Here is a 14,406-nt window from a genome sequence, read left to right on the forward strand (position 1 = left end):
AACCGTGCTTGCATAAATCTTCTCAACCCTGCACTCGTTTCTGGTTTTTGTTTAATCTGTCAAGAACGAAATCTGTTTACTTGAAAATAAACCTGTTAATTCTGGGCTTAATAAAAACTGTTCTTCGTGATCTGGAAAAGTTCTTCAATCATAAATAAAGCTTTTAAACATAAGTTTGTAATTGGTTAAAGGAAGAATAGTTTTCTTCATTAAATCCTTGATAAAGATTCATTGTCTTTAAAGCCTTGTGTTGAATACTCTTGATTGTTCTGTTAAAGTGTTCTGAAGAATCAATTTGTTCATTCTAAAATCAATCTGTTTTTTTTCCTCTGATAAACTGAAAAAAAACAGTTTGTGTTTGCAAAAATTTTATAACTTCAATTAACCCCTCCCTTCTTGAACTTAGACACTAATAGACCCAACAAGAGGGTGAATTGTTTAAGAGGGATTTTCGCAAACTTTGAAGGTATAATGAAAATCAATGCTGAATTACAGAGAAAAAAAATCAAGGAAACAAATGCACAAAACTGTTTTAAGATGATATCAGAAAAATAATCGGTTGTTTTGTCAAAACAATCGGTTGTTTTTATTAGCAGTTAATAAAAACAACTTAAAACAGATATATGTGAGATGAGGGAAAGAGAGAATCACACAAACAAATTTATACTCATTCACTCTTACACCAAGAGCTACATCCAGTCCCCAGAAACCACTGGGTAATCCACTATGCAATCAAAAACAGATTACAAACATCACACACCAAAGTAATGACTATGCAATCAAGAAACACACTACCTTTAGCAAACCACACCAAGAATGTTGATCTTGAACACCTCAAGAACACAACACTCCTTGGCAACACAACTACAAAAATACAATAATCAAGGAAGAAGGGAATAGAATACACCTGGGTATTACAAAGCTTAAAGTTCAGAATTACAACCCAATCCTATTCCACACACTTAAGAATGATCCAAAGCTCTTTCAAATCTTGGAAAAACTGTTTTGATAAACTCTTTCTCTTACTCCAAGATTAGGAGCGTAAAATCACCTTTATATAGACCAACCAAGTGATAAAAAACATTTAATAAAGGAGCCAAGTTAGTTAGGATCATTTAAAACATATTAAAACCACTTAACAGAATTATGTTAAGGTTTACAGGAAAACAATCGATTGTTTTGTCGAAACAATTGGTTGAATTCACTTGACAGCAAAGTCAAGCTTTTCAAAAACTCCTAAGGTAAAACAACCTGTTGAAATTTCAACAGCATTTTAGAAAACTTATCTTTTCAAAAGGTTAAAGATTCAAATGAACTTGGATCATCTTAAGGACTGAATTAACAAGTTCTAAACAACTAGACAACACACACACCCAACAGCAAGGTCTTCAAGCTTTCCTTTGGATTTGGAGACATCAAAGCATCTTGTTCAACATAAAGGAATTTTAATTTCCAATGTTAAGAAGAATATATTCTATAAAGAGCAGTAATTGCACAAAGAATTCATATTCAAAGTTGTAACTAATGCACCATTGACCACAAACGACACTGGGATTGATCAGAAAAGCAAATCAAGGCACAAAGAATTAAAGTAGATTTGACTAGTGCTGTCAGGGCTGAAAAAATCGGTTGTTTCGTAGAAACAATTGGTTGAATTTCTGCAACAGCAGAATGAAGTTAGAAAACCAAATTCTTTTAATGGAAACTAAACATACAAAGATTCAGATTAAAGCACATAGTGTTTGTATTGGAATAGAAGAAATACAAAACAAAATAATCCAGAACCTAAAAGTGAAAATACAAAATTTGATTTAAAATTAAATTTTCAAGCATAGAAAGAACAAAGAATTATCCTTCAAGATCATTGTACAGATTTGAAAAAGTTCATAATTCCATAATCAAGGCACTATCTTGATTATTTGCATCCATGAAAGCCAGATTCTACAGATCCTTCACGTGGAGGCAAAGTTTTGCAAAAGAGAACATATCAAATAACAAGATTTGATCCCTTAAAGAATCATGTTAGATTTATCATTAGAACCATTAATATTTATTGGAATCCATTTCAAGATACCTTTAGGAACAAGAAATTTACGAATTCTGCAAAACCTAACAGAATGACCTCTCTTCATACAATAAAAGCATGTAACAACCGGTTGTTTCGTTCTTTTAATCGATTGATTTTCTGGTGAAAAAGGTTTTGAAATATCATTCTTTTTACTCTATGGATAAAATCCTAAACCTGATTTTCCAAAAACACAATTTTGAGATGCAAGAACACTCTCAAAGTTGGATTTTCCTATGGAAAGCCTATCCACAGTTTTCACAAGATAGTGAACCTTCTTTTCAAGAGATTCACAATTTTCATAAACACTTGAGTCACACATGCAAAAAGAATTCTTGTAAATCAATTCCAAATTTTCAAAATCAATTTTAGATTTTTCCAACTCTTCTTCCAGTGATTTAACTCTATTTTCAAGCCAGTTATTCAATCCTTTCAACCGATTGTTCAAGAGAGCCAATTTATTAGCTTTTTCATGTGTTTCTTTAAATGCTACAAGGAGTTGATAGTAGTTATTACCTTTGGATGATGAAGATGAACTTACACTACTTGATGTTGATGCCTTTAAGCATAGATTAACTTTTGCATCTTCTAAGGAACTGGAGGAAGATACTTCATTGTCATTCCAAGCTATGTAGGCTTTCTTGGATTTTCCTCTCCTTTCTCCTTTGAATTATGTTTTCTCTTTGTTCTCATTGTTAGGACACTCTGCCTTATGTGTCCCTGCTCACCACAACCAAAACAGGTATATTTATTAGGATTGAAATCATTCAGTTTCTTGGAATTGTATCTTTTAGAAGATTGGCCTTTGTTGTTCTTCTTCAAGAATTTGTTGAACCTTTTTTATAGCAAACTCATTGTCTCTTCTTCACTATCACTGGAATCTTGATGTCTTCTCTGGCTAGTTGCTTTCAAGGTTATCCCTTTGTTGTGTTTATCCTCACTTTCTTGGACAACCAACCGATTCCTTTCAAGCTCATGTTCTCTTAGCTTACCAAACATGGCCTACCAACTGTTAGATCTATTTGATCAAAGTGTAAAACTCGAACGACACGTTGAAAAGACGCACGTCATGTCTCTGACATAACATTTATTGCGTCAAACATCATTTCTTACCTCGGGGTACCCAACAGTCACATCAAAACTCTTCTAAAACACGTTCATCGAGTCTGAGGGCAAGTGTACGGGTCGGGTTCCAAACGAGCCACGTCCGACCGGACGAAAGCATATTTAAAGCACAATTATAATAAATAACAGTTAAGGCAGTTGTGAAGACTCCCTAAGAATCAGGGTCACATCCCATTAAATTTGGGTAATGGTCCGAGAAATCAGGATAACCATCCTAAAAATCAACTAACATTGATGTGTGCTAGATTCAGCTCATCATTGAAATGACCCATGACTCAATGCTATAAATAAGCCCTCTATAGTGGAATAAGGTATGCTTTTATTAGTTTTCAATATAAACTTCGAACACAGAGTACTTGATCGTCAAAGTAGTTTTTGCATGTCAACCACAACTAAGCACTAGCGAATTCATGAAGTCTTGAATTTTGAAGGAGTGATTCTAAGGAGCAAGACAACCGAGCAACCAAACCTACGACAATTGTTACAACAAGCATCACTACTATCTAGGTCCACTTTGTCTATACAAGTATATTTTTAATAAAAAAATTGTCAAGTAAAGAAACATATTCAAATTTCTTCTTCTTATTATTGTTTTGTTTATAATTTCAAAATTATCACAAAATCATAAATAAATGAAATATAATACAAATTTGTTATTATTTTTTTACAAATATAAATATATTATAAGTAAAATAACACTCACTTCATAAAATAATATTTAAGAAACACATTCATCTATATTAATTGGGAATTAACTCTAAACATATAATATTATATTTAAATATAATAAACTATTTCATTCTGGTCCTATTTTTTAATTCGAAATCCGAACCAATCCTCTTGGTTAAGAAAATAAGTATATTGAAAAAAAAGTTAAATAAATCTTAAATATTTTTTGATTATTTTGTATGGATTCAGATTTTAACACGTCTAACTATAACATGCAACAAATGTATAACCTTTACAAATAATAAAACTAAATTCTTTGAAATAATGAAAATCAAAATGATGACAAAAAAAGTACAATGAAATCATATCCAAAAACAGAAACAAGAGTCATTAATGTTGTTAATAATTCTTAAATAACCAAATAAGAAGAAAATGTCACCATAAGGTTTGTAAGTAAATATTTTGAGAGTTTCATCTAAACAGGCACAGAGCGTCTCCAAATTCCTGCAAGAATACTACCAATAATTGACTGATTCACAATTGCAACAGCACCTGGTACTGCAGTTAGGAGATCTCCAAAGTGATTTGTAGCCAGAACAATCGCCAGAACACAGTTCTACAAAATGATAAATTATCACAAATGTATTATAGAAAGTTTCCAACAGATACTGATAAAAAATATTAAATATAATTACTTTGATCATTTGCAATCTTATCTTACTAAAATAAAATTTTGATTTTGATTAAAAGATAATACTAAAATGCTTTGTCTTTTGAAAAAGAACTGATAAAATACTGGGTGACTAATTGTAGAGTAAGATTGATTTTGATAAAATTAAGAACATTGACACTTGGAGAGATAAATATAAGTATAATAAGCAATTGGGTTAATTAAAATTTTAGAAGGACTAAATTTAATTAACCCTAATTAATGTGGCATAATAAGAAGAGAGATAAAATATTACAGGTTTTAGTAAAATATATTGAAGTGATAAAATATTCAGATATCAATACTCTAATATGAATTTGAGTATTGTATATTACATTGATATCTTTAGAGGATTTTGTGAGATTATACAAATTTCCTATTCTTTTTACTTTTACATTAACTCTATTTGATTGTCTAAAAAATATTACAGTGATACTTTTATATATTAAACAAACCTTATAGTTATTTAAAAAAATTACACCATGTGGCTTTATAAAAAAATTTACCATTAAAAAGGTAAAATGATTGGTGTAATCTCAGACAACCTTACTTTTGAAGGAGTAAGGGATGCAAAGCCACTGATTTTCATTGAACCATGTGTGACACAAATTGATTTCAATTGTTATTTATTAAAAGGGACACTAACTATACCTTGGTGCCAACCTGAGCAGATATGGCTCGTGATGATGACACATCTAGCCCAAGAAATCTTGCAAGTAGATAGCCAAATAAAAAGCCAGAAGCTTGAAGAAGGAAGGTGGCAAACAGAACTTGTCCACCAGACACAACCATTGCTGAAGAACTCTGGGCAATAGCATTTCCACATAAGATGGCCACAGTTGTTACAGCAATCGGTGGCATCAATGGAGAGATAAATTTAACAATAGGTTGGAAAAACTGATTCAGAAATGCACCAGCCAACACAGGAACTAGCACAACCTGTAGAGAGATTTTGAGAATCAGTAACAATAAGTCAATAAGAAAGGAGCATCAAACCAAATTATGAATCAGAAACAACATTCATTAATTGAGAAGCTAGCTTACTTGCAATGTTGAAATCAATAAGGCAGGTGCATCCACTGCTACATATTTACCAGCAAGTTTGGCTGTCAGAAAAGGAGTCATGATCTGCATAGTTAAGTTTTCAACGTGAGAAAGTAAAGGGTAAATGAACATTTTGGTTACTTAACATGTAAAATCATGATTATTTAGTTTATAAAAGAATGAAAAGTATGATTTAGTTTATAAAAGAATGAAAATTATGATTTAGTTTCTGAATGTAAAATGTGCGACAATTACATTATATTGAATAACTTAAAGATAAATTAGTTATTAAACTTAAAGCCTAATGTTAAACTGATTTTTGAAAAATATAATTTAGTGTTAAACTAATCATAGGCATGTCCGTTTACTAACAAAATAATCTCATAAAACTAACAAAAACATATAATTATAACACTATTTGGATATTTGGGGACTAAGTCATTTTTCTTTCACAAGACTAAATTATTGCATGTTTACACATTCAAAAAACTAAAATAATTATTTACCCCAAAAAAAAATTATCCTGTCAGTTCCACTTCTCCATTTCATTTATTTATTTAAGAAAAATGTTAGTTGGACAAAAATCACAGTGAAAGGCAGCAGTTCACAACTGTAATGTGGTATACCGCAGTTTCAAAATTGCTCTGAAAAAAATACTTCTCTTTAATTATAATTTAGTACAAGAAAACCAAAGGCTCTGATGGACAAAACATTTCATACCAAATTCAAACATGATCACCATTTAAGTGGTAATAGTACAATTGTATCAGACTCTCAATATAGCCTTTTCTATTGAATAAAATTTATTTAAAAATTACAAAATTTGTGTGAAAACTTATTAAAGGAGAATTTAAATATTATTTTTGATAAATTTTAATCATAATAGAGACTTTATTAAAAGAAATATCAAAAAGTGTGCTGTAAGTGTATCATTGTACAAGTAAAGCCATTAATTGGACATCCAATAGGGAAATCCAAAGACAAGACTAAAATTAAGGCACTAACCATGGCAGTTAGGGTGCTTGAAGTTGTCATTATCACAGAAAGAGCCACATTTCCACTACCAAAACAAAAAGATCATTAATTAGATTACCTTGTTTATTAAATCAAGCACATTATAAAAGCATTAATAGGAATAACAAAACAACAGTTCTGAGGAGCAATATCTATACCGTGCAAGATATGTTATGATGTTGCTGGCGGTGCCTACAACCAAACAAATACTATATGTAAAATATAAGTACAGGGTGGATAGAGAATTGTGTTAACAATGCAAAAGTAGACAAGGTAAAGAGGAAAAATGACAAAATATGAAGTGTTGGAGCTCTAATCAATAATGCAATCTGAATACACAAAAATGAAAAAACAGAACTATAATGTCAACATGTAACAGCATTAGACAATCCTCAACGAGGAAAATAAGAAGCATATGTAGTAGTTGTAGTATTTATTTAACAAAATGAAGAACCACAAAATTAAAATTCATACCTCCTGGACAGCACCCAAGTAAAATTAAACCTGCTGCAGAATGTGATGGAAGATTTAAGAATTTGCTTATAAGAAATGCAGATAGTGGCATCACCTGAAAGTTATCAGCAATTCACACAAACAAACAAAGCATACCTCTTGTACAACTGTAGTGAAAAGGTTACCATGTATTTTTTTTCACCCTAATATATTGAAATCCAACATTTTTTCTATCACTTTACAATTAATAATACTATTATTTTAATTTTTTTTTATATTATTTAATTATAAATTTATTTTTTATTATATATATTTTTTCTAAAATCATCACATCATAAAGAGTTGTATAATACTTTAGGGTTGTCACATAATTTTCTTTTTTCCTAAATGAGTTTGCTATCCATTTTCAATATAATTTTCGAGCATTTTTTTATTATCACCTAAGATGTTTTTTAATCATTTTTATATTTATATCTTCAAATATTTTAAAAAATTTATATATCATTTTCTTAGCCTTTTTGTTGAATAAATTATTGCAACTCTTTTAGCAGCCTTTATTTGATTTCTGTCTAATTTTTTAGTATATTACATAATAATTTAAATATTACTCGACATTTTAAATTTGAATGTTTTATTTAATTACATCTTTGTATCCTCCATCTCTTACAATTCAGTCTAGCCTAATTTTTCGTTTTCTTTACGCCTTTCAAAAAATTATTTATAATTTCACCAAAAAAAAACACAGTCTAATAATAAATTGAGTCATCGTTACCCTTAAAAATAACATTTATATTATAAACAGTAAAAAAAAACATACATGATCATAATTACATCACAAATCAACAAATACATTACAAACTAATAATATTCAATTAATCATATATTGCCAGTGTTATAAACATTATAGCATTACCCATATAAGTATATTAAGCATTAGTTTTTATAGGTGGCCAAATAGAGAGATTAATGACCTCATAATATAATTATAATTAGTGGTTGAAATCATACTTAAAATGCAGTGACAAGATATTTGAAGAACTTAATACAGATCTTTTACATAAAAATTTATTAAAATATTATAAATACAGTAAATTGAAGTAATATATTATTTATTAATTACACGTGTATCAGTATTAAAACAAATATATCTCTTCTCAAATAAAGTAATTGAAGATAACATCATGACAGATAAAAAGCATATCTTGATAAACAAAGAGACATCTCACTCAGATAACAAAACCATCATTTAAGGATACAAAATGTGAAGACTAAGTATTCTGACTTCATTATTGTAAAAACAAGCTTCATTTTAACTTTTCTTTTTTACAGGATTTCAATTTAATTGGATTTTCATTCTTTTTGCTTAATCATTGATACAAAGTATTTAATAATTTGAACTCACTAATCCATTTTAGTAAGATTTTATTTTTCAACTTCATTCTTTTATAGAACATGAGATTTTATTAAAAAAATTTAAACCCAAACAAGCTTTCGTCTTAATAAATCACACATATCAATTTTCTTGTTGGTTGATAGATTAAACACTCTTTTAATTATACTACTTGCTCATAGAACAAACCAAACAAAATTCAAATAACCACGACAGTGTAAGGATACTAACCGAATACTGAATCACAAAACCAGAGAGGACGTGCTTAGGTATGGCTAGAACCCCACGGAGATCATCAAGAGTGAGAGTCATACCCATTCCCAGCATGATGATGTTGAGCCCCGCGATGCTCAATTTGGGAGTGACCCAATTGAAGTAATCGGGTTTCATCAGCCCCAAAACAGAAGCAATTGAAACCCACAACGGAAATCCCGTTGAAAGGACCTCACTGGCCACCACAAGCCACTCCCCAACACTTTTACCTTCATTTGCACCGTACCTGTTCGACGAAATGCCGCAGTGAACTGGGGCGACATTGGAAGTGCAGATTGTTGGCGATTTCGATGTGCAGAGGTTTGGAAATGGTTGAGGTTGAGAATTGCATCTGAGTGTGATTCTAGAACTTGATTTGGATTTCGTCAATGAGAAGTGGTTGGGTTTGAGGGGAACGATTACTGGTACAAAGTTAGAATGAGATTGCGCTCTAACAACTCCTCCATACACATCAGGAGAAAATGCTTGCATTTTCTGCAATCTCGGCTTTTTTCTAAACCCACGAAGAAAGAAGACAACATAGACCAGCTATCATATATGAATGAAAACTGGAATGAATTTTCTATTTTATTATGTGAGTAAAGAAAAAGATGAGAAATACGGATAATTTAATTGTACTAAATATGATATTAGTTATTTCATTTAAATACATTTTTTTTCTTTTTTATTATAAATATTAATATTTTATTGTAGGTGTCAAAATATCATCCCTTTACAATTTAATATGAGTTAGAAATTTTAAATGGTTGATATCTATTTATGAAAATATAATTGAGGCCTTTTAAATATTTCATTCTTCAATATTCTATTTGATTGTACATGATGTACAAAGAGTACATAAATCTACAAATTTTTTTATTTTATTATATTATAGGTATAATTACTTCTTTTGTTTTACTATTTGAGAACTTTAATCAATTTAGTCGTCATATTTAAAAAAATAAAAAATAGTCCTAAATAAAAAGTTATTTAAAGTGATTCAATTTGATTTTTTTTGTTAAGTTGATTTTTATGGCATTAAGTGGTGAAGATGTGGCACAAACTCCGAACCCTCATAACTAAACTTCTCAAAAACCTAAATCCTCTTCTTTCCAATTGTTTAGTGTATTGATAGGTCAAAATCGAGAGGTTAAGCCGAAAGCTAATACCGAAATAACCTCTCGGTTATAACAATAAATATATAAAATAAAACTAAAACATATATATATATATAGCAAGACCCAAATTTACATAAGAAACCTGCGTTAGGGGGTGCGTAAATAATAAAATGGTGTAGAAAGAAAGACCAAAGGTAAAGTGAAAAGCCCATTAAGGAAACTGTATAAATAGGAGATCAACATAAGAGGTAAGCAAGAGTGATTTTTGTCTGATGAACATTAAACTATTTATGAATTTGGCATCGGAGCGCCTTGCAGGTACACCCCCCCATCTGTGTGAAGGAGAAACCGAGAGCACTTAGCCGAAAGAGAAGCCGAGAGCACCTACCCGAAAGAGAAACCGAGAGCACCTACCTTGAGGAGAAGCTGAGAGCACCCAACGTGAGGAGAAGCCCAGAGTATCCAGCCCAAGAAGAAACCGAGAGAGTCCAGCCCAAGTTCGGAAGATTTGTAAAGGAGTTAATCTTATCAGCCTTATTCTAGTGTTCTTGGTCCTAGTTGTAAGAACATTTTGGCGCCTACCGTGGGGCCGAGAAGTAGTAGAAAAAGGTTGAAGACAAGATGAATCAAAGGGAAGAACAGGGAGGAGAACAGGCAGATAATGTTAGCATGCCAATGTCAATGTTGGTACAGCTACAGAAAGAGTTTGAGATGTTAAAAAAAAGTAATGAAGAAGAATTAAGTATGTTAAGGGCCGAAACGCACGTATGAGGAGACAGTTACAAGAAGAAACAGTTTTGAACTCATCCTTTGAGACCGTTCAGCTGAGAGCACAAGTGAATGAGAGGATTCATCATAATGAAAGTTCCCAAACAAAGAGAAGATTGCTCGAAAACTCCGAGGTTTTTGCAGGGGCATCTTCAAGAAAACATCCCTTCTATGATGTTATAGTCGATACTCCACTACCTGACAATTGGAAAAATTTGACTATTGACAAATATGACAGAAGTACAGACCCTGATGAACATATTGCAATATATACCACCCAAATCAGTTTATATACATGGAATGACGCTGTTAAGTGCAGAGTGTTCCCTACGACGTTGAGAGGGGCAGCGTTGAGTTGGTTCACACGTCTCCCACCCTTAAATGTGGATTGTTTCGATACATTGGTGGAAAAGTTTGGTGCTCAGTTCGCAACCAGTCGTCCTCATCATCTAACATCGATTGCCTTGGTAAACATAAGGCAAGAGAAGGGAGAGTCATTGAGGATGTTCATGGAACGCTTGGGAAAGGTTGCCTTGGGAATTCAAAATCTCAGCCTAGAGGTTACCATGCATCATATGATAACAGCGTTGAAACCAAGACCATTTGCTGACAGTCTTTGCAAGAAACCCGCAACCAATTTGGATGAGTTAAGGCAGCGAGCATCAAAATTTATGCAGATGGAAGAACTGAGAGAGTTTCGAAATCAGGTAAGGATTGATGGTGGTGAAAAGAGAGTGATAGAAAGAGAAAGTGGACCTATGGCTAGAAGAGCCAGAGAAGAGTTTAGAAGTCGAAAGTTCCAACAATACACACCCTTAAATACAAACAGAACAAGAGTTCTACAGGAAGCTATGGCTGCAGAAATAATACCACCACCAAGAAAAGCAAGAACACCGGAAAGAGCAGATCACACTAAGCGTTGTGAGTATCATAAAAATCATGGTCATCATACAGAAGAGTGTATTGGGTTGAAATATAAAATAGAAGAATTAATACAAGCAGGGCAGTTGAAATGTTTCGTTCGAGGAGGGAATACAAGAATGAGGGTAAGTCCGGAGAGAGGTTTGAGAGGGGGTGAGATCGGAGAAAGAAGGGCGGAAAGAGTTGAAAGAAGGGAAAATAGAAGAGTAGAAAAGAGAGATGATAGAAGGGGTAGAAGGTCGGAAGGAAGAGGTGACGAGGTTTATCAAAACACACAGTCAGTAAGGCGAAGTAGGGAGCGAAGTTTGGGAAGGCCAGTCAGAGGGTTTATAAACACAATTTCAAGTGGGTTTTCTGGAAAGGAATCTTCGTCAGCAAGAAAACAGTACTGGAGAAGTATTAGAACCATTAATCATATTTTTAAAAGAAGAACTTTGCCACCAATGCTTTTTACAGATGAAGATTTTCAAGAAATTGATCCTGATCATGATGACCCTATGGTGATAACAGTAGAAATAGCCGAGTATGCCGTCATGAAAACCTTGGTTGACCAAGGGAGTTCAGTTGATATTTTGTTTTGGGATACTTTCAAAAGGTTGCACTTGAGAGAAGAAGATATTGTACCCTTCCGAGAACAAATCATTGGCTTCTCGGGTGAAAGAGTTAGCACAAAAGGATATGTAGATTTAATGACAACATTAGGCAGTAAGACTAAAAAGATCAAAATCAGGTACTTAGTGGTGGATGCTTCCACATCATACAATGTATTGTTGGGACGATCTTCTTTGAATAAGTTGGGAGCAATAGTCTCAACACCGCATTTAGACATGAAATTCCCAACAGAGAAGGAGGAGATAACAACAATTTATGTCAATCAAAAAGATGCTCGAGAGTGTTATGCAGCAGGTTTGAAGATGAATTTGAAAGCAAATAAAGATACTGAAAAAATGGTGGCAATGGTGGATTTAGACCCCAGATTGAATGATGAGAGGTTGGAACCGAAAGAAGAAACAACAGCTGTGGTATTAGGCCAGGACGAGAGACAATGTACTTACATAGGTGGAAGTATGCCTGAAGAATTATTGAGCAAACTTATTACAGTGTTACGTAACAACAAAGACTTATTTGCTTGGAGACCATATGATATTACTGGAATTGATCCAGAGGTAATTTGTCACAAGTTATCTGTTTGCCGAGAAGCAAGACCGATATCTCAAAAACGAAGAAAACTGGGAGAAGAAAGACGGAAGGCAGCAATTGAGGAAACTGAGAAATTGATGCAAGTTGGTTTCATCCGAGAAGCTCAATATACTACATGGTTATCTAATGTGGTACTTGTTAAGAAACCAAATGGAAAATGGAGAATGTGCACAGATTACACAGACGGTGGATTCAGGAAGAGGCTCCATTAAACCACCTTCACAATGACGGTGGCGTCGAGAAAAGGAATGTGACTTTTTGCTACTTCTAGCACGTTTCTTGGACTTTTTTGAAGGTCCAGCATCGTGATCATCCTTCACGGCTTCAGCGGCTTCAATACGAGAAAGAGGTTCCACAGTTTCTACCTCCACTACTGGGTTGACCACATTTTTACGCCGAGGAGTAACATCACCAGCTCTGTTAAGAAGTTTTGTAAAGTATGAACAACCTTTCGGATTTGTGGCTGCCATTAATGCTGAAAATCAATGAAAAATTTAGCAAAGTTAAAAATCTCATGCTATAAAACGAGAAAAAAGCGAAACAATCACATACCGATGAGATCCTCTTGTGGACTTTTTGAAGTATACAATTGTAGTAAAGCGCGAGTGGGAATTCGATACGAGAGGTGACCAAAAACTTCAATAACATGACGATCAACAGAATTCATTGAGTGGCAAGACCACGAATTGAACTTTAATGGATCTTGCGTCTAATACAAAGGAAATTTCGGAATGTCTCCATGAAAAAAATATTCTCTTCCTTTAGGCTCTATTAAGATCTTGAAAAAACTCCCTTTAAAATCCTTATACGTTGACGTAAAGGGCTTAAGAAAATAAATATCAGGCTTACTAATCAGAGACAACCAACTTGGTCGCTTACCTGACCGAGAGCTATAATAATACAAAAAAGATTTAGGGCTGGGAGAAAGTGACAATAATTTACACAAAAGTCTAAAAGCTTGCATCGATGCCCAACCATTAGGATGAAGCTGAGTAGGAGCAATATTAAGAATATTAAGAATGCCCATTTGAAAATCATTCAATGGCAACCGAATATGGAGGTCCCTAAAGAAACAAGCATAAAAATAAATAAAATTAATTACTATCACCCTCTCGGCCATGACAGACATTATCAACATCACCCACATGCTGAAAAGAAATTATATCATTCTCAACATCAGAATAATAAATATGAGAATTAGAAACAAAATCATGAAGCTCATTAGCAGAGCGATACCGAGAGAAGAAGTCTCGGACCTTAGAATTAACCCAATTGTAACCTGGACGAAGTTTCTTCCTTGGAGAAATCACTTTGACTCTTTCGGCAACAGTCACAGTAGCAGCTTCATTTGAATCTTTCAATATTAAGAATATTAAGAACGCCCATTTGAAAATCATTCAAGGGCAACCGAATATGGAGGTCCCTAAAGAAACAAGCATAAAACTAAAAAGAATTAATTATTATCACCCTCTCGGCCAGGACAGACATTATCAACATCACCCACACGTCGAAAAGAAATTATATCATTCTCAACATCAGAATAATAAATCTGAGAATTAGAAACAAAATCATGAAGCTCATTAGCAGAGCGATACCGAGAGAAGAAGTCTCGGACCTTAGAATTAACCCAATTGTAACCTGGACGAAGTTTCTTCCTTGGAGAAATCACTTTGACTCT

General features: G+C 33.0%; 2 protein-coding genes across 2 annotated transcripts; one reads left to right on the plus strand and one right to left on the minus strand.

The window, feature by feature from the left end:
- Positions 1-4,196: 4,196 nt before the first annotated feature.
- LOC137835219 (Sodium Bile acid symporter family) lies at positions 4,197-9,403 on the minus strand. Its single transcript, XM_068643618.2, has 7 exons — positions 8,701-9,403; positions 7,101-7,194; positions 6,785-6,818; positions 6,618-6,672; positions 5,613-5,696; positions 5,220-5,507; positions 4,197-4,475 (listed from the first exon to the last, which is right to left on the minus strand). The coding sequence occupies exons 1-7, from the start codon at positions 9,211-9,213 to the stop codon at positions 4,335-4,337; spliced, it is 1,209 nt and encodes a 402-aa protein (XP_068499719.1). The 5' UTR covers positions 9,214-9,403; the 3' UTR covers positions 4,197-4,334.
- A 1,203-nt stretch (positions 9,404-10,606) lies between these two features.
- LOC137834036 (uncharacterized) lies at positions 10,607-13,110 on the plus strand. The gene is made up of 3 exons (XM_090302878.1): positions 10,607-11,873; positions 11,985-12,859; positions 13,024-13,110. Exons 1-3 carry the CDS (start codon positions 10,607-10,609, stop codon positions 13,108-13,110), a joined length of 2,229 nt encoding a protein of 742 aa, XP_090159004.1.
- The last annotated feature ends 1,296 nt before the right edge of the window (positions 13,111-14,406 follow it).

This window comes from Phaseolus vulgaris, chromosome 5 (genome assembly GCF_051622355.1).
Source record: "Phaseolus vulgaris cultivar YP4 chromosome 5, ASM5162235v1, whole genome shotgun sequence".
In the NCBI taxonomy this organism is placed as follows: domain Eukaryota; kingdom Viridiplantae; phylum Streptophyta; class Magnoliopsida; order Fabales; family Fabaceae; genus Phaseolus; species Phaseolus vulgaris.